We start from the raw sequence: 22,164 nt of genomic DNA, 5'->3' as shown, positions 1-22,164 counted from the left end.
AACTTATTCAGCAATAAATGCCCATAAATTCCCTCTAAAAGCTATCGTGCCTTGCCATATGCAATATTCAGAAATAATTGCACCCATTTGGCATCCACAAAGTACACGGAGTGGATTAAAGTTGCTAAAATAGTCAGGCTAATCTATAATGTTAATGTTATGTTGTTGATCAAACAGACAGAGATGCTGTATGATCAGGATATTGGAGATCCGGTGTGATAAAGTATGGATTCTTTTGATCAGGTTCTCCATCTCTTTCTTACCTTCCACTTTATTAGTCGTCTGTGTGATCTCCCCGCAGGAGGCCTGAGAGATTAGTCAAATCTCTTACATTTTAAGCTAAAATAGAGCTTGGGTCACATGGACATGTGTATGATCTAATGAATAAAATCACCATGAAATCAAAATGGACAATTCTTTATTTATGGAATATTGCAGCATCCTTTTTTAAATGATTTATCCGTGCACATCATTATTTTAAATTCATCATCTCTCGTCATCTTTAATCAAAATAACTTGCAGTCTCTTCTCTGATGACGCATTTACTGGCATGAGGGCGGGATCAACCTGTCACTCACATGAGATCGACCAATAGCAAACCATCCAATCAATTCCCAATAGACAAAATAAAGGACCAATCCAAAATGGATCTTTAATGGCACAAAACAAACAAAAAAACATTAGGGACTTTTATATATAGTGGAAAGGTGGCTTTACAGACTTCCAGTATTTATTGAAATGCTATGAAGGACAGAGGATAAATGTTTTAATCTGTAAACTCTTTCCTTTTCAAATAATAATTTTCCAGCCTGTTATACCATGACAACTAAAGGCCAGTGAGAAACACACTTCTGCCTTGTCTTGGCCACAAGAGTGCAGTGTGCATCAGTGTTATAACAAGCTTCTGTGATGCAAGAACTCGTGTTTTCCTATGGGGGAAATATTCATTTATGGATCTCTCATACACTTCAAAAACCTATTTAAAGCAAAAGCACTCTTACAAATGTGTTTTTGGGTTAATATAAAGAGGAGAATTAATGGACTATTCTCATTTTAAAAGTGAAAAGAAAAACTCTTCAAACCAGAAGTCTTATTTCAGGATGCCGCTATTTCAACAGCGTTTTTATTAGCAAAATAGTGGATATTAGTCAACATTTGTTCCCATCCAATAAGAACCTACATTTAAGGGATGTGTTGTTTAAAAACCATTTAATTGATCGTGTTACTATCAGAAAAGACGTTTGTGCTCCTACTGAAGGCTTCTATGAAACATTACATTTCTACAGGTTGTCAAATCACTCGTTACGTAACATGGGTATGTGGACCTAGTGCAAAAATGAAAAGTGTTACAGGAATTCTAAGGAGAAATTCTTTGGTCCCTTTTAATGTATTCAAAAGTGGTTCCCTTAGATCAGTAAAAATGCCTATTAATGCAAAATGCTGACCTTTTGCGGAGTTCTCCATTAAAACAGTTCATGATTTGCAGGTGCAGAGGAACCAATTCATCAGCAAACTTCAGGGCTCACCACAGTTTTTCCATCATTCCAATCACAGGCAAATCTGACATAACATGCACACACTGTGCTGGTAATGACGGCTGTTCTCGGATAAGCTATTCTGACTCACCATTGCAATTTACAGCTCTGAGATCAGCCACAGGTGTTTGGTCTTAAAAATATCTAGCTTTCAATGGTCTAGACTACTATTGAACAGATAATAGCCATGTGGATAAATATCAACTGGCTCATATTTAAGTTGGTTGAAGAGGGGGGAGGAAAGCACTGCAACATTAACTGCAAGGCACATGACCTTAATATTCAGAGTAGAGACAGAGAAATGTTCCCAAAAACCCTTTGAATGAAAAATACCCTTTAAAAAAAGACCTGTAAATTCAACGTCTAAAAACTGTGAAAAATTCCAGCAACAATTACAGTTGTACAAATATTTTACACAATGTTTTTTTTTCTGCCTAAAACGCCCTTAAAAAAAAAAAAAAAAAAAACTAAAATGTTCAGAGAACATAAATATAAAGTTAAGTAACGCATTCGACATTCAGTTTCATGGTTGACCTTCCTCCTAACTCTGGTTCTCCCCAAAGGTTTCACGTCAGGCCACTCGCGTCACACTGCGGAAGTAAACGTTGGATGGATAAATATACAGTTTTTCCAAAATCATAATGAACTCATTGAAATTCCTGTTTCTGCTCACCGTTGAGATGGCTCGTTTTAGAAGAGCCCACAGTCCTTAAGGTTGTTTTTGATGATGACGTCAGTGACGGCGTCAAAGACGAACTGCACGTTCTTGGTATCGGTGGCGCAGGTGAAGTGGGAGTAGATCTCTTTGGTGTCCTTCCTCTTATTCAGGTCCTCAAACTGGCACTGAATGTAAGCGGCCGCGTCCTCATACGTGCTGGATCCTTCGAGAGAGTTTCACACAATTAAAATGGAGAAATGCCAATGAGACAGAAAAGCATATTAAATTTGATCATTTATATATTATATTTTAAAATATTAGAAAAAGAGAATGAAACACTTGAGACAGAAATTACATAATTTATATTTTTTCTAATATTGTAGAAATAGAATCATTAATTTATCACATTAAATATTCAAGAAAAAAAAAATGTATAAGTGATATTTCAAATAAATTAATATATAGGATTAAGCTATTCATACCAGTATACTCTGGGAAACAAATAGTAAGTGGGCTTTTTTTGATCTTATCGTCAAACAGATCCTTTTTGTTGAGAAACAGGATGATGGAGGTGTCCGTGAACCACTTGTTGTTGCAGATGCTGTCAAACAACTTCATGCTCTCATGCATTCGGTTCTACAAGACAAGAAACCAAGCATTGTTTGAGAAGAACTTTAAAAAGGCAAAGTTTCTGTTTCGTGATGCTGACACTGAAAGAGATCTTGTTTGAGTGCTCACCATTTCCTCATCTTCAGCCAGGACGAGGTCGTAGTCGCTGAGAGACACGCAGAAGATGATGGCGGTCACTCCCTCAAAGCAGTGGATCCATTTCTTCCTCTCGGACCTCTGGCCGCCCACGTCAAACATTCTGAAAGTAGAGGAGATGTGGGTGGTGAGATGCACTCTGAGATAGTCACACTGAACACACAATGATATTTTCAAGGAACTGAGGTACATAATTAAAAGGGAGTTTAATCAGACAAACTCAAACAAAGACTACTATAAAAAGTGAAGCACATGCATGCCCTTATCAGACAACCACATCAGACAAGTCAAACGCCGGCAACACTCAGGTACTGCACGTTTCAGAAAACATGGATTTTATCATTGTTTCAGCGTGTGCAGTTACAATGGCAATACTCACTTGAAGTGAAGGTCCTTGAAAGTGAAGTGTGTCTCCACAATACCAGTAGTCTTCACCCTGGTCCTCAGGACATCCTGCTGAGTTGGGACATAGGAAGGACTGGATATTCTGTCTAGGTCATTCAGGTAACTATAGAGAGAAAATACAGATTGATTATTATTATACAGAAATCAGTTATTCAAAATCTACTTAATGACTTAGAGGTGAAAAGTCTTTAATTGAAAAAATAGCTGATTTCACAGAAAAGTGCTTTTGCTTGGTTTGAGTATCCTAACCATCCAATTATAGTAAAACTGGCTCAACCAATAGTGCAAGTTTGAGGCGGTCCTATCTCTGTCTGCCCAATGACAGACTTGTTTAGGAAACCTGTTTGAAAATGGTCATTATTTTTCATCAGCCTGGAGTAATCAGGGTTCCTACACATTTTCCACTTCAAAATTCCATACTTTTCCAAGCATCTCTGTAGATTTTTCAGACCATATTTAACATAAATGGTTCATACATATTTAACATAAGAGGTTCAATAACATAAATAGTATTACATTTGGTATATAGTACAGTCATCTGTAAATATTCTTAGGTTGTTTTCTTGAAGTGATGCGCTTACATGATTACAGAAACCTAAAATGCTTTATATTTGCCTCTGACACGTCGGTTTGATGTCGACTGATCGGCAAACAGAAAAATACAGTCTGATTTAGATGATCATTTGCTCCTTTATCTGTTGCTGGTTTGAGTTTTAGATATTCCTAATTTTATATTTTAGAAAACTATAGTGTGGAAACACAAACTTTTCCATACTCATCCAGACCTGGAAATTACTTAAAATTACATACTTTTCCAAACTCCGTAAGAACCCTGAGTAACGATGCTGAAAATTCCATTTCCAAAAATAAATTCCATTTTAAAATATGCAAATGAGTTATTTTAAATTGTAACACAGTTTCATGATTACTGTTTGTACTGTAATTTTGATCAAATAAATGCAGCCTTGGTGAGAATAAGAGACTTCTTTTGACCAACCCTAAACTTTTGAATGGTAGAGTTAAATTCATTCAAAATGGTTTATCTTTTTAGCCAATGGGCAGACACATCACATTTTTTATTATTCCATAGAATTGTCTACTGTAAAGATGTCTTTTTCATCTGGGTTGTATGCAAAAGGTAAGGGTTTACTGCATGCTTTTCAAAAATGCAAATTTGTCCTGTGTTCTCAAAGTTTGCATAAAGCATATTTGAATCATGGGCCATAATGGATGGAATAATGTCAATAATAACTCGGCTCAAGGTAATAGAAATGTCCGCACGCAGTACACGAGTCAATGACGTGGTCAGCGGCCACAATGGAAATGGAGCAGCATTATGTGGGGAGCGCAAAGGTCATTATGTGGGAAATTGGCTGTGCAGGGCAGAAAATATACCAAAAAACTAAGAAAGGTAAACTCACTATGAGGCAGAGTCATTGAGCTGGTACTCTCTGGAGCGACTGAAACAAGCCTGCACGCCTCCATCCTTCCACAGCCGCTGGATGATTCCAGCCAGCTCGCTTGTCATGTATCCCTCATCTGCAGAGCCGGCCAGAACAAACAGCTGCCTAGCATCATCCTGAAAGAGAGCCAATCAAATGCATCGTTCTCTTGATTTCCTTTTGATCCTTTATCCTTACATAAATAAGAGGCCTGGAATATGTTTGGTAGGCATTCAATCCCACTTTACTTTATAACAGCAGCACTTACAGCCCGCCCAGGATCCGCAAAGTCAATCTTCAGGCGGCCCATGGCCCTTATGATGGCGATGATGGACTGGATAGTGTTGCTGTAGACCACGGCTCTGTACTGTTTGCACTCTTCCTCTGAGTAGCCTGCTTCATGGATGATTCTGTGGGAGAAAGACAATGCCATTAATTGAAGTAATAAAGCTAAATAGTCCATCCATTCCTGGATGAAGAGGTTGGAAGCGTTCTGCTGAACACCCATTTAAAGTGCAGATATATCATTATATTTTCCCTATAGAGTGCTGCATGGATGATGCATTTTTGTTGGCCAAAACCCAGAAGCAAGTTATCATTTTAGTACTTGCAGTTTTATCATACCCATCAGTGGGGTTTTTGGTTAAATGCCTGAAAAAAGGTGTATGGCTAACAAGCTCAAGATATTTTCACGTTTGATCCTATATAGGGCTGAGCGATAAAACGATAATGATAATTATCGCAATATAATTTCTCGATAAAGCGACGAGAGTTCGATAAATGTTCGATATAATGTTTATGCGTCAAATGCGGATCGAAACAGTGCTACTCATTTGAACCGCGCCACAGACCATTTATCCGCTCAGCTCAAAGTTCAAACGGCTATAGCGGATACGTTTACTCGCTGATCGATCGGTGTCAGTCACACGACCACTAAACAGCATGGATATTGTTCAAAAATCATGTATAACTTTGAATGATCCACTTCAAATGTTGACTACTGTAGTTTAAAGTCGGGTGAAACAGCGCTGACAAACAGGAGAAACCATGCGCAACGATAGTCAGAAGGCTTTTCAATCCAAAAATCGCCATCATTTACCATGGATTTACTGTAGTAACAATAACAGCACCATGGTATTGTGACAGAAATGTGGTATATTCATTTAGAATTTGATCATTTTATTAATGTAGGAGGAGTAATGTAATATAATTACAGCATTTTATGATTAAGATATAGCATTTGTGCACTTAGACTAAATGCATTTAGGCTACTGTTTTCATACAAATACCATATCCATGGTAGTGAGGTGTTATATGCGTGGTTTTAACTGTAGTTATGATCTAATGCATGATACTACGGAAGACCAATGGTTAATTTTAATAAAACGGTTGTTTCCATTTTTACAGATATTACCGTTTTTGTTAATGAACAAATTTACATCTGCATCCTAACCCAAGCTACTACTACTGTCAAATGTGCATTTCTCAGAGATAAAACATGTAATATTAATATAGCAGCCTGCACTGCAAACTGTGCTGAAGATACGCATTAAAGGGGTCATGAACTGGATTGTTTTATTATTTTATAATTTTGCCTGGGGTGCCCTTATAATGTTAGTATTATTTTTACATCAAAAATTGTCATAATTGATAAATAAAAGCCATTTTTCCAAGCCTGATTTCAGCCTCAGATTTGAATGCTCTGTTTTAAGGGGCGTGTCTGCTGTGAGACTGCGTTGCAAACGCCCACTGCTGTGATTGGCTGACATGCTTGCATATGAAATAGCTAGTATTACATGAACTCTCTCGAAAACTTTTACTACGTTTTTACTTACAGCTATCGAGATTAACAAATCGTGAAAAGAATCGTTTAAAGCATTATATTTAAATCTATTCCATCACATGAAAGGTTGCAGCATGATGAGCACTGACTGAGTAGATGACAGACAGTCTGTTGATCGCGTGAATAAAGATCTTATCATTGCAACGAAATTTTTGCACTCTCACAAATGCTTACACCAAATCACAATGCAAACACGATGTGAATACACAGTAAGAGCTTCGTTGTGTAGTGTAACAGTGTCATTATTTCATCACGAGTTTGGTAAGTGTCCAGATAAGCTCTCGCGGCTCGCGCTGTGCTGTTTGATTGACAGCTTGGGTGATTGGAAAGGGATCGTTCTTTGATCGCTTTCAGTTTAAAAAATATTATTTTCATAATTCTACGAGAAATTATGTGAAGTTGATCGTTTAGTCACTGATGCATAAACAGTATTGAACGATTTTAAGAGAAATATCTGAACTTGAATAATTACACAGAAATCACTGATCGCAGATCAGGCATTAGAATACACATGGTTACTTGCATGTTGCTGGCAGATCCGTGTCGGGAAATTGTGATTGACTGATTTAATAAAGTTTAACCATGCTGGAATCCGAAGGAAGCTTATGCAGACTGTCTTCTTCCACAAACAGGCACTGCACAATATTTAGTAAACAGCATGTTTATTGCTTGGAAGTAGCTCGATCCGGTTTTGCAATTATCATGTCGCCTATGTTATTTAGCATGTTTGGGCGAATCGGTGGGCGGGGCTAAACAGGCCATGTTGAAGTAGGCGTTGATCATCTTTTGTGGAGGCGGTGTTTTATCCTCTTTGACGTCATAGTTCCCCACTTTGAAAAAGTCGTTTGCTGAGCCTGATGTCTATAAAAGCTTTTATTGGACTAACAAGGTAGTTTTCAGTTCTGAAACTTACAGGATATTATTATAGTATGATGATCTCTTATATGTCAAAAGCTCAAGGAAATTTTGATTTCTCAGTTCATCACCCCTTTAAAGTCTTGACTTGAAACAATCACCCGTTAGCACATACGGAAACAAAAATGAATTGATTTCAACTGATATGAAAAAATGTATTGTCATAATTTTTTTGCCCATATTGCCCAGCCCTAATCTTATAACATAAAATACATGTGTAATACCACTCATTTTATTTTAAAGCTTTTACTTGTCAATAATCCTCATTGTGTTAATAATCTCTCTCTTGCAAACTATTCTAACTCAAAGTTTTAGGGAAAATTTTTTTTTAAATAAAGACTGAAAAAGTTGCTGAAGGATTAAAGGCAGGGTAGGGGATCTGTTGCAGAACTCTCTTTTATTATGCTGGCTACAAGTCTCTCTACAAGTATTTCTATGTATATATATCGTTTGTAGAAGGCATGGGACCATAAGATGCTTGTCCAACTATGCATTTGAATGCAATGATACAATCTCCTACCTGCCTGTCAACATATGCATTTCCATACGTCTGCGCGCCTGCTTGCGCAGACATCACACGTCATCAGCGTACTTCATGCTATGAGTTAGAAAGACGTCGGTCACAGAGCACCGCAACCGAAAACAACAGCCCCCTTTTTCAGTTTCTCCTGAACCAAAACAACGAGCTTATACTGCGTTCACGCCACAACTACCATAATTTGGAAGAGATGTAACCCCGTGACGTTATACTCGTAGAGGTTCGTGACTCAAATTTATGCGTTTCTATGTCAACACTATCAACGCCGAAATGAATCTGCAGCAGTCAGGTGGTACAGGTCAGCGCTCTTTTAAGTTATGTTCATTATTATTGTAATGTTATGTGCTTTGAGACATGAGGTAGTTTAACGCCATCTCTCGTCTCGTGATGCTTTGCAAACTCTGCTGTGTGTTCATGTGTTTTGAAGGAGACGTGGTTTGGAGACGCTCTGAAGGGAGGGTGGGATTTCATGCTTTCAAAGCTAGCTATAGCTAGCTGCTCTGAAAGGTACCAACCCTAAGGCCGGCTACACACTGGTTGCGTGGTGTTTCTGTTGCGTATGTCGTGGCAAATTCATGATCTTTGGTTCAGGTCTTCAATGTCTGGTTCAGGTCTCAAAAGAAATCTTTCAGAGTCGAAGTTTCAGGTCTCAGGAGAATTAACTTTATTGAGCAGTTCAACAAAGTGAGATGTCAGCTTCACATCTGATCTTACAATGGTCTGCATTGGGTCTTATACCTTTTTCTTATCGCTTGGGGTCCAATTAGCTATCTTTTTCTTTTTGCTCCTCCAATTAGCATTCATACAGTTATCTTTTTCTTTTTTGCTCCTCCTCGGCACTTCGCCACGATTAGAAACACCTGCATCGATGTCTTATTCTATTGGTGGCAAGACTTCACACATGCGCTTTATTAAATATGACTTCATATATGTTTTTTTGGGTACTTTTCCCACTCTTGTCCTCACACAACCTTTTACCCAGTTTTTATCCTGTCCTCACATACTCTTTTGGCCCGTTCTCAGAGTTTATCCTCTTTTGACCTGTTCTCTCTGTCTCCCATAATTTTTGTCCCCCCATTTTTAGGCCTAGTTTCTCCAGGATTTTTATCATCCATTTGGACTCATGTATGAGACAGATGAAATGAAATTCTCCAATACGTGTCAGCTGCGTGGCGTTTTCTATGTCTTTGCACACCCGAAACGTGTCTGACACGGCGTGATTTGACGTGTCTGATTTGGATCACCCTTGTTCGACATATGGGGAGAGAGTTGTGGAAGGCCTATACTTCATGTTAAACATAAATATATAGCCTACTGATACAGCAAAGACAACGTCGGCAGTATTGACGGCAAAATAGGCTACAGAATATTTCGTTCTGTATGGAAGATTAAAATGTCTCCACGATCTGCAGCTTTTGAAGAAATATCGTAGTATCGTGCATTCTATCAGTTGCAGTTCTGGCGCCTCGATCTGTCCCAACATACTGAACAACGCGACGTATATTCACATGAAATGTTTCGAGTCTTATTGTGCTAATACTGTTAAATACACACAAGGTTTACATAAAGTCAGTTATGTCTAAAGTGAAAGCAAACTTGAGAAAATTGAGAGAAAATCTGCTTGTCAAATGCGTGTATATTAGACGCTTCGCGCGCAGCTCTTAAAGAGACAGAGTACAGTAGTAATAGTAAACACGCTGCCGCTTGTCCTTAAAGGGATAGTTCACCCAAAAAAAAATTATTCTCTCATTATTTACGCACTCTAATGTTGTTCCAAACCTGTATTAATTTCCTTCTAATATTTTCTAATATTAATATTTTGAAGAATGTGGCTATCCAAACAGTAGCTGTTCCCCATTGACTTCCATAGGAGAAAAATATACTATGGTAGTCACTGGGGTACATCAACTGTTTGGTTACCCACATTCTTCCAAATAACTTTTATTTTCAACAGAAGAAAGAAACTTATTCGAGTTTAAAACAACTTGAGAGAGTAAATTATGACAATTAGAATTTTTAGGAGAACTATCCCTTTAATGTTAATAAAACAACAAAATGCAAAGAGAAAATCACTCACTGCTCTTGACTGATAACTTTTAATAGTAGCTTTAATAAGTATCAATGTATAATTTATACAGTGAAGTCTATGTTTTGTTTCATTTTCATATTTGTTAATTTAATTACTTTCTTCAATGCTACTGTTAAATACACCTGTAGCTGAACATAAAAAAGAATCGTGATAAAATCGTGATTTTCCTGAAAAAAAATCGTGATATGATATTTTTGCCATATCGCCCACCCCTACATATACACATCTTTTCCTATTCTATTTAGCCTGGAAACGCTTCCAACACGGTTGCGTTGCGTGGAAAATAGGCGTCGGTTCTATTTCTAGCATGCACACGTTTTCTTACAAGTCATGAGACGTGCGTGTCACGCAGGCAGTGTGCAAGCTCTAACCTGTTGACACAGGAGCCGAAATAAAAACGGACACGCCACTCAGCCAGTGTGTAGCCGGCCTAACTTTAAGGTGGTGACAAAGAAGTCATGCAACTGTGATGTAGTTTGTTTATTAACTATCCAAAGCTTTTTACTTCTGAATTGTATTTAGGCTTCAAAGTGCATCAAAGTTGTGTTCATGTGAAGATTATCATGAACAAAACGTGTAAGAATCATAAACAGTCTTTTGTTGGACACAGTTTATTTTCTGCAATAATCCAAAAGTAGAAAATTCTATTGGGTTTTTGTTGAGGGAACTAGACTGGTAACAAAATACGTCATCACTGCAACAATCTATTGCTTAATTCTAGTGGCTCTGAGTATGTTTAAAAATGCTTAAAAGGTTATAATAGTCTGACAAATGCAGGGAAGTCCCTTAAGTCATGTCCATAATCGAATGATTACGTAATGCACATTTAATTTAAATAAACACTGCTATCTGCGTTACTTCTAAATGTTATGAAACTAGTATGACATATTATGATGAGACATTTGGGGGTGAAACTTACTTCATCTGTTTGACAATTGTACTCTTCCCAGATTCACCAGCCCCTGTGAGAGAGAAAGAAAGTGTGTTAGCCAGATGGACACACACCCAAACATTCCAGATCTTTCCCTGCTCCATAAAAGAGTATGAGGAACTGACTCTCTAAACGATCAAGCATTTGTGGCTTCTGCCAGCTCAGCAAAAGTACTTGTTGTCAGTATCAGATCGAGCGGGCAAAAATCTTATTTCCTTTGATTTCGCCACAAGTAATAACTGGGTGTGGAGAAGACCTTATCAACTTAAACCTTGAAAGGAAAAAAGACTTTTACTGAAATTACATTGTCGTGTTGCATCATTACTACTCACATGATGAAAACAAGTGAACTAAAAAAAACTAAAGGAAAGTGGGAAAACTGATGTCATGTGAATTGGCCCAAAACAACAAAACAGTCAATGAAACCTTAATGTATACTCATTACGTGGATATTTCACTCCCCTGTATGTTAACAAGAGGAATAAAACCAACCGACTTCAAGAATCACCAGTGATGTGAGGAAGTGTGTAGGTGTTAATCTTAATGGATTAATTAAAAGTCACCTCACCGTAATGGGATTAGAGACGGACTTTTTTTCTAAACAGATTAGCTATCTGTCCAGATAAGCATGTCAGCGCAGGTTTGATTGCGGGCGACAGACAGCAAATATAAAGATTAAAAACTTTAGAAACTGTTAACTAAAATTTCAAACTGGGGTTCAGGGAATAACAGGAGGCCACAAGAAAATTTGTAGGATAAGGAAAAAAGGTAGATTTTAGGCCTGTCAACTTTGTTAATAAATAATGTTGATGTATTTAATACATTATTAATAAACCTTTAAAAAATATATACTACTGTTCAAAGGTTTGGGGTAGGTAAGATTTTCAAATGTTTATGTAGTTCTTATGCTCATCAAGATCTGATAAAAATACAGTAAAAATAGTAATATTGTGAAATACCATTACAATAAAAAATATTTTAAAAAGGATTTTAATATATTTTATTATGTAATTTATTCCTGTCATGACAAAGCTGAATTTTCAGCATCATTACACCAGTCTACAGTGTCACATGATCCTACAGAAATTATTATTATATGTCGATTTCCTGCTCAAGAAACATTTATTATTATTATTATCAATGTTGAAAACAGATGTGCTGCTAAATATTTTTATGGAAATTGGGATACTTTAAGGATTCTTTGATGAACAGAAAACTCAAACAACACTTATTTAAAACAGAAATCTGTTGAAACATTAGAAATATCTTTACTGTCAATTAAATTGATCAATTTAACGCATCCTTGCTGAATAAAAGTATTTTGCTACTTTTCGTTCCAAACCCCCCAAAGAAATAAAAACCAAATTGGTTTTTGTGAAGAAAATAAATAAAAAGTTTTTCATGTGTTCATCTCTAAAATGGGGTCTTTAGATTTCTATACATGCAAATACATGCAAGTCTTTATATGTAAATACTCCCTGACATCAAAATAAAAGTTTGAAAATCTCTATAATTTTTATAATTAAAAAATTACTCCATTTCAGAATAAGGCTAGCTGGTATATGGTCAGGAAAATCTACATTCTCCCATAGAGCTCTTCAGTGAGACTAGAGTTAATCCGTACACTGAGCGAATATTTTAATTAACCATCACAGTTGTGGTTGAGGACGTCCCTGTGGGAGGACGTCTCTTTCTCTCAGTCCCAGAGCACAAACATAGCAATTAGGCCACATCAGCATCTCTCACACTGATTCAACCCTACTGCGAGGAGACCGAACACGGAGCGCTGCTTTTACCCCAGAGACCCCCACAAAACTCCCACACGAGTTGATGAGAGGCTTGTGGTCCTTAATCTTCATCCACACTATTAATCGTACTCAAACAAAGGTCGTAATGTTTCCTGAAAAGCAAATATTGAAGTGTTCAACAGATAGATAAGGAACAGTTCCAGCATGTCAAATGTATTTTTCAGGTTTTTTGATGGTTGACAATAGACTGCTGGTGAAATCTCTCAGAAATTTTGCCTACAAATTGTTTCACTGTCAAATGTGTAGCGATGTATGAAGCATGTATGAATTTATGTGAATAACTTGAATCAGATGTAAAATCTGCATGGGGAAATGTTTCACCCTTACACTAAATTTCAGATCACACTTTTTCTTTTTTTTGATGAAAACTGATGCTGGAAAACTGTTCGATTGGGCAGGCCAAACTACTTGCTATGGCTGCACAATATAGATGTCGCCTTAAAGACATTCGTTCCAATGAATTGCCGTAGACAAGGCGACATCTAGTGTGTATATATCTATGCACCAGTCTGCGCACACGTCAGATCAGATCACTTGGACATGGCTGTGTATAACAGGTAAAAACGATATAAATACCGTTCGTTTTCTCACACAAACCGCTCGTTTCGTGTCTTAGGCCATCAATGTGTACTTACGATGGGGAATTGTTTTAATTTGGACTCTGTGCATGCTCTTTGAGACAGTGACCATAGACCTGCATTATATGACTGACAGACAAGAACGGTTTGACCTAAAAATATCAAAATTGAAACTACTGCGGAAAAAAAGACACCTACATCTTGGATGCCCTTGAGGTAAGCTAAAACATACCAAAAATTAATTTCAAAGTGAACTATCCCTTTAAATATTTCCAAACAGAGCTATTAAAGTCAAATGATTAAATATCCCCAAATAGAGCTATTAAAGTCATCTGATGAATTTGTTTTTATGTCGCAATACATTGTAATCACAGAAAAACTAAATATCGTGCAGCTCTACTCGTTGCCACATTGTCAGGGCATTGCTACTTGGTTGTTAGGGTGTTCTGGGCGGTTAATTAAGCCAACAGTAGTATGATTAAGTCATACTACTATTCAGTTAGGTCTGTATGATATTCTGGTCTTTACTTCAATTTAAGTCAATGTAGGTTCAACATTTTGAGTTCAAATCTTTTTAGTTCACAAATTAAGATATTTTAAACGAAATCTGAGAGATTTCTGTCCCTCCATTGACAGTCCACTCAATTACCATTTAGCAAAGAGATTGTAAAACTAATCCATATGATTGAGCAGATTTAGGCTTTTATTCACATATAAACATTGATCAGCGAACCTAAGCTCAACTGCACTTACTTGATGCATAAGAACAAACCTCATTGGTTCTTCTTGTGGAAACTCAATCGTGCTGCGTAACACACTAATGAACCTCATTGGTTCTCGCATGTCAAGCAAACATGCTTGAGCTTCCGTTTAGCACGACTGATGAGTGAGTTGATGAATGTTCATATGTGAAAAAAAGCCTAAATTCGATCCGTTCATCATATAAAAAAAAAAAAAAAAGCGATTGTGTCTTCAGAAAATTCTGACTAAACTGCTCCATTCAAATTGGATTAGTTTTACAATTTCTTTATGACATTTTTGAAGCATCAAAGTGGTAGATGAGTAGCTATCAATGGAGGGACAGAAATCTCTCAGATTTCATCAAAAATATCATTTGTGTTCCGACTTCTGAAGATGAACGAAAGTCTTACAGGTTTGGCACGACATGAGAGTGAGTAAATGACAGAATTTTAATTTTTGGGTGAACTAAAACTGATAATACTGATAACAGCTTTATTCTAAGATGCATAATTCCAAGTTTCTGGTGCCACATAGTGAACTTGACTCCCAAAGCACTGGTTTCACCTTTTGTTTGGTCTCCTGCGGCTGCGTTTATGGTGCTGTAATTTGAACTGGCTCCTCGGTTCCTGGGCAACCAACAACACTGCCTGAGACGCACATCAACATGCTCTAAAACCGTGAAGCTGTGCTCATCTTAACAGAATTATTGAATCATTTTGATATGCACTTGTGGCACTCACTGACTTCTGCGAAAAATTCTTCAAACAAGCACCCGTGAAAGTGTTCTCAGTTCTCAGCAGTGAATTTATTCTTAGTAACAATCCTGGCAGTCACCATTTGTCCCCTTCTATAGTCTAAACAGGAAGTCAAGCCTGTTTTACAGCAGGCGTAAGGGACATATGCTGTAGATCCACAACGCCAAAAAGCAAACAAACCCAAGAACGCAGCAAACAGAGGGCGGTGTGATGATTCAGCACTTAGGGAGAATCCAGTTAACTACGTAATTAGATGTCAATTCCCTAAAGTTTGATGGTGTAAGGGCAGGTTTTATGTCCTCTAACAATTTACACAGCAAGAAGAGACCAATGGGAAAGTGGTTTGTACAATAAACGGATAATTAAACCGGCAAATCTAAGTGAAATGTTGACCATTATCTCTTGTAAGAGGAAAAACCAGGGGAAACTGACAACTTTCCAGCTTTTCAAAATGAATAAAACTGCATGTAAACAGAACCAAGTGCTGCTCTTCACAGAGTGTGTGGCATTTTCTCTGAAACAAATATTATGTTTAAGCCGCACACACCATCAATAATCAAGAAACACGCAAATGTTTAAATCACCACAAGCTAATAAATTGTTGGGCTTCATTGCTTAATGCCCCGAAAAATCCTTGCACACAAATACTGGAAAAATACAGAAGCAACATATGCAAAACAGGAATCGGAAACTGAAAAACAAGTGGCCTCTATGTAAATCGCAATGAATTACTGCTAAGGTAATAGAAAGAAAACTGTGAACTAGCCTATACATACATTTTATATGCAGCAACTTGCGTGAAATTTAAGGAATTTACATATGAATATTTTGTTATAGCCCAAAGCCAATTCTAAGACTGTAAGGGGTTGTTTGAGTATTATTATAAAATAATAATAATACATCCTAAGGGGGATAAGCATGGTCTAAATGCTAAATAAATAGACATCAACTCAAAAGAACAATATCTGCTATTTTAGTATTTTTTTTAAATTTGTTTTAGAGTGTTTAAGAACTTGTTGTTTGAAAACCTATTTAAATAATAAGTCAAATATATACCATTCGTTCAGGTTTAAGAGTTTCCAGACTCGTACGATGTCTGAGAGACCACCAGGACCACTTTTTAAGCCCATCTAGCATCATCCACTCCAGTTTACTCCAAGCACCCAGCAGGACCCTCCATATGCACAAGCTCATTTATCATAATTGGATGAGGATCAGGATAATCTATCAGATCCATCTCAGTAAATCAGGCAGTGGGGATTAAATTAGATTAAACTAGTCTTTTGTTGGCTGGATTAGCCGAGAACCGTTTGCGTCTAACTGGCCATGTTTGCGAATATGCAAACCAGCACTTTGAAGAAGTCAAGGCCCAAACAAAATAAAAGCAGCCACATAAAAAAAGTACGCAATTATCTAATCTCTAATGTATAGACATGTAAATTACACTATTTAAAATAATGTTTAAAGATTCCGAGATTCTGAGTGGATTAGCTTCAAATGCTAGCCGAGACACCAACGCGGCAACTATGGCCAGAAAAGTTTCCAGCGTCCATAAATATGCACTTGTCTACTTTATTCTCGCCTCATATTTTAAGTAAATGTTAATTAAAACTCTAAAGTATCTTATATTTGCTGTTAAGTGATATTTACAGGGCTTTAATTTGCACTAGCGGAGCGGCTAACTCACCCAGCAGCAGCAGCTTGACCTCTCGCGACGCTTTCTCTCCATCATCCCGCAGGTTTTTGTCAATCATTTTACTCCTCTCCTGGGCGCTCTTGTCGTCCGAGCTCAGGGTGCACCCCATCTTTTTGGAGTTTAAAACGCTTTCAAACGATATAAGAAGTCGAAGCAGCGAAAAAATGGAGGAAAGAAAGAAATACCATGCACAAGTGGTTCAAAAGAGGGAGACACCCCGACGTCTCACGCCCAACTCTTTCACACACACGCGCACAGCCTTTTAAAACTGGAGTTTTCCAGGAGCTGGAGTTTCTAAAGTTAAAAAAAAAAAATACGGAGGGTGTCAGTTATCAATCGAATGCCTTGACGGCCATGGTTGATTAAAAATAAAGTGAAAATTCAATCATTTATGCCTAGCCTCACGCTCGGCTTCTCCCACTGCTGTTAAAGTGTCGAAAAGATCGACAGAGTTTCCTGTTTCTTTTCATACATAGAACAACGGCCGCGCGCCGGAGAGCACGCTCCCGCACACATGCGCGCACGCAAGGGTGCGCGCATATTAATCCCAAGTACTTCTGATGTCAGAAAAATTCGAAGAAAAGATAAAAAACACTTTTAATTATTTTATAAAATTTCTGAAAATCTTAATACTATTTAAAACCCCTTATTCGCAATATTTTATTTTATTTATATATAATTGTAAAATGTATTTACAGTATTTATATATTATTAATGCTATATTATTTAATACATTTTCCTAATATGCTTTAAAAAGACTTATTAATAATCTTTTGTGTTTATTTGCATTATTATATGTTATTATTTATATTTTAATTAGTATATATGAAATTTCAGAATTTAATTTAATTGTAATTTTTATGTATTTACATAATTTATATATAAATAATATATTATTTATAATTGTATAATTTATCTAAAGCCACTTTAAAATACTTATTTATAATATTTATATATAAATAATATATTATTTATAATTGTATAATTTATCTAAAGCACTTTAAAATACTTATTTATAATATTTATTTTTATTTATTTGTAACTGTTTCTCAATTTATCACCATCATTTATATATTAATAATTATATATAATTTAATTAAATGTCTGAAAAGCTAATTTTTTCAATAATACTTAATATTCATAACATTTCATTTATTTGTCATTTATTTACATTATTTATATATTAATACATATATATTGTTGTAATTATGAATTTATAATTATTATTTTGTGTGTGTGTGTGTGTGTGTGTGTGTGTGTGTGTGTTTGTAATATATCAGGGGTTTTCCTCCAAGAAAGGCAAGGGAGGCAGTGTCTCCTCAAAAAAAACTGGATGAGAAAATTATCGATATTTCAACGATAAAACAAAGCAAATGTTACAAAATGAGACATGTAAAAGTCGTTTTTCTAAAGTAACACTGTTCAACAGTGACACCCGCAGGTAAAGTTACCGCTTCTCTCTGGCCTCCCCTGAGCACGTAGACTTTTAACAAATTTCCAGAAGCGTGCGATGGGTTTAATAAAGGGGGGGAAAGTCACGTGAGAGGAGGCAATGCCTCCATCGCGCTATGATTGGATATGATCGGCTTTGATTGGGTCGTGCGATAAATCCCGCCTCTTGTTTTCTTGCGTGTTCTTGAATCGGCCTGAATGAAGACGATGATGGCGTTTAATGGGAAGACTAATTAAAAAGTAAGTAAACAGCTCAGCCACTTATATATATATATATTGTCTTGTTCTGTCATGCCAAAAAAAAAAAAAAAAACAGTTTCAACTGAATTACAGCCAATATCATAATTACTAATGCAATAAAATGCTAGTAGTACACTCATGACAAACAAATGGGGGATTTAACAATAACATATCCCTTTAACTAATATCCTCACAATAGTGTGTCAAATGTGTATTATTGTGTATTGTAGAATATTTTTTCAGAACATAAAGTATGTAATTTTTTACATTAGTGTCTGCATGGGGCATAGGTTGGTGAATATGAATAATTTATGGAGGAAATGACTCCATTTGGTGAGATGAATGAGGCCACATCTGGTTGGTCAGGTCACGGGTCTAACCATATTCAAATAGATTCAGATTTAGGAGATTTTCTTACAGGTGGCACAAGACCATACAGAAAATCAAAAGATGAGCTCATACATAAGCTTTTGAAATATTATCATATCTAGCCTTATTATTTTACATACTATTTAAATTACAAATGTCATGAGTATGCAAACCATATAGCAAGTTCCACCCCATATCCGTGACTAGTGTATTTTCCTAAAGAACCACAATGGAAGAAAAAGGCATACTCAAGCCGTTTAAAATGAGAGTAATCATCATGGCGACTGAACATTCATTACACTGATTTATAGTGTCATTCATTGTTAGGACTTTAGGATATATATTTTAGGTTTATTTCATCTGTGCAACTTGAATTACACAAAATTTTAGGCAAAAACAACAACAACAGATGGTCCCTGGAAAAGTCATTACTTTTGTAGGCCTACCAAGACTTTACATGTATCTTATAGGGTTATTTATCTGAAAACATGGAGGTATAAACTGATGATGCAGGCAAGATGACTTTTTATATAAATGTATTAATCCAAGTCTATGAATGTATTATTAATACAATCCATTTAAATGATTTTTTAAAGAATAAAGTGACAATCATAAACATACTTTGCATGAATGTGTGCACGCATCCTAGTCCTGGTCTTTGAATTAAATAATAAACTAGGTATATTAAAATTAACAAAGGGACAAAGCACATATTTTGCACTGGAAAAGGCAGGGTGCAGTAATCTAGTATGCATGCGTCTTTATGTTATAAAGTGGTGAGATGAGACAACAGGGATAATTGTTCTTTCTCCAGCGTAGTGAGACTTGCTATGCTAAGGGACTGATTGCTTGCTGTGCTACTGGAATAGAGACACTGCTGAAACAGGACCTGGGGGGATAAGTGTGCGTAAGTGTGTGTTTGTGGTAACATACAAGGTGCGTTATGGGCTTTCTTATCTTTGAAAATCTATTTTATTTAAATTAATTATAAAAAATATAGACTAAGGCAAGCTTCATGGTCATTTTTTAAAGGATTTAGCTTATTTACCTTTGTTCGTATGTGTCAGAAAGAGAAAGAGGATTTACAGTAATTGAGTAATTTTATAGTAATCTTAAAGTATAGAGTAATTTTATAAAATTATATGATCAATAAGTTAGGACAGCACATGTTTTTACATTGCTTTAACTCATCAAAATAAGTTAAGCAATTTTCAACTTTTTTTTATACGTTCTACAAGATTCAACTCATTCTTTAAGTCAGTTTAATGTAATTTAAGTTGAAGTGACTTAAACATCTAAGTTGATTGTACTTAAAAATGTAAGGCAGCAACTTTTTTTTACAGTGTTGCAGTGATTATTCAATGTTACCCTGCTCAGCAGTGCCACTAAGTGGCTGTACAATGCAACAGCATGGATTACTGTTCAAACAGAGAAAAAAAACACAGAAACAAATATTTCAAACTATTCAGGGAACTAATTTATTCAGACATGATTTGAATAAACTTTCTACTTGATATTCTTGACATTTTTGGTCACTAAATAAAACAAAACTCTATAATTAAAATAAAAAGTATGTACTGCCCAGTGCCACTACACACAAGTATTTCAGCAACAGTGTCAGGAGGACGGTAGCTTTGTAAGTTAATGTCTTCCTATGGTCTGGTGGCACTAGGACATTTATTAACAGGACCTAAGACTGGCTTTTGTCTTTTGGTACTTGTGATGAGATGTTTGACAGCAAAAGTTTCCACTGGGCAGCTGGCACTGCTCACAGCAGCCTGAACCCGGACGATTCTGTTGAAAACTACACGTCTATCAAAGAGAGAAAGGACAGTTCTGTGGAAGGGCTTCATTGTGGACATAATGTTAGATAAATAAACATAGATAGATAGATAGATAGATAGATAGATAGATAGATAGATAGATAGATAGATAGATAGATAGATAGATAGATAGATAGATAGATAGATAGATAGATAGATAGATAGATAGATAGATAGATAGATAGAATACTGCTAAACATAATGAAATATATTACATAATACATTTCCATTATGGGAAACTACTGCTTATATTTTTCATTATACTGTAATATATACATTGACCATGTATGGCTATATATTGATACATACAAAAATATTTAGAAATGAAGACAAAAATATCATTACATGTAATATTCATAAAGTTTTATTCTTTATTGTGTACATATATTGCGCATACATGTTCCCATATAAATGTAAATGTATTGTACACACATTCACGGAATAAAATCAGTGGTTACAACAGACTTCTAGTTCCCAGCATGCTTTGCTTCTGACTGTTAAAGGAGAGTAAATGTTCAACTGAATTGTTATTTCACATGTTTTGCTCATATTAAAAGGGGCGACGTATCCTGGGGGATACAAACATTTGAGAGGATGTGGGGAGAGGCAGTGAAAGCGTAGGTCTCATTTCTTAGTTTCATGTTGAAAGGGTGTTTGTTGTGAATATTTAGAGCTGATGACTTCGTTCATACGTTCTTTGTTTAGCTCACTGGCAGCATTTAAAAACAACATGACCACCTGTAGTTAAACATGCAAGTCCCCTCCATATATTGTAAATATGTAAAATATATCAACTTTCATCTGAAGGTGAGTAGATTTCCCACTAAGTGCTGTTTCTATATGTATTATTCAATACATATATCCATATACAATCCGTGACGGTGTCGGTGTCGGTGTCCATGTCGGTGTGGGGTGTCCGTGTCCGTGCTGGTGTGTCCGTGTGTTGGTGTCCGTGCCGGTGTGTTGGTGTCTGTGCCGGTGTGTTGGTGTCCGTGCCAGTGTCCGTGTCCGTGTGTCTAAAGTGAAAGCAAACATTTGAGAGAAAATCGGATGCGTGTCTATTAGATGCGTGCCAGACTTAAAGTGACAGTGGAATCATAGTAGTAGTAGTAGAGACAGTAAAATCGTGATATTTTTGCCATATTGCCCACCCCTAATTCGAACAACACATGTGCAATACAAATGGGCAATAAACATAGAATTCTTCACCCAGAAGAGAGGAGTGCAGCAGGGCTGTAGCCTGAGTCCAACGCTGTTCAACATTTACATTAATGAATTAGTGGTGCAGTTGGAACAGTCTACAGCCTCACTCTACAAGACAACAACATTGAGCTCTATCTGTATGCAGACGACCAGCACCTGGAGTTGGAGAACTACTGCCAGAACTGGGCAGAACTGGGCCTTGGCAGTAAACCTCAAAAAGACCAATATTATGGTCTTTCAGAAAAAGCCCACGTCAGGAACACAGATACCAGTTCAGTCTAGGCTTGGGTTTTGGGTCCACTCAGTGATTTAGGCAGAATTAGGCCAATTCCCATTGATTATTATCAGCTTTGCAAAAAAAATTATGCAAACTCATTC

General features: G+C 36.5%; 1 protein-coding gene across 1 annotated transcript; it reads right to left on the bottom strand.

Moving 5' to 3' along the window:
• Positions 1 to 1,088: 1,088 nt before the first annotated feature.
• gnaia (guanine nucleotide binding protein (G protein), alpha inhibiting activity polypeptide a) lies at positions 1,089 to 17,158 on the bottom strand. Its single transcript, XM_082159053.1, has 9 exons — positions 16,691 to 17,158; positions 11,110 to 11,152; positions 5,074 to 5,215; positions 4,785 to 4,942; positions 3,338 to 3,466; positions 2,932 to 3,061; positions 2,676 to 2,829; positions 2,209 to 2,416; positions 1,089 to 2,125 (listed from the first exon to the last, which is right to left on the bottom strand). The coding sequence occupies exons 1-8, from the start codon at positions 16,806 to 16,808 to the stop codon at positions 2,226 to 2,228; spliced, it is 1,065 nt and encodes a 354-aa protein (XP_082015179.1). The 5' UTR covers positions 16,809 to 17,158; the 3' UTR covers positions 1,089 to 2,125; positions 2,209 to 2,225.
• Between the last annotated feature and the right edge of the window lie 5,006 nt (positions 17,159 to 22,164).

The sequence above is a fragment of the Leuciscus leuciscus genome, assembly GCF_965113295.1.
Source record: "Leuciscus leuciscus genome assembly, chromosome: 25".
NCBI classification, from domain to species: domain Eukaryota; kingdom Metazoa; phylum Chordata; class Actinopteri; order Cypriniformes; family Leuciscidae; genus Leuciscus; species Leuciscus leuciscus.
The sequence above is the reverse complement of the archived record's forward strand: the minus strand, read 5'-3'. Positions and strand labels throughout refer to the sequence as shown.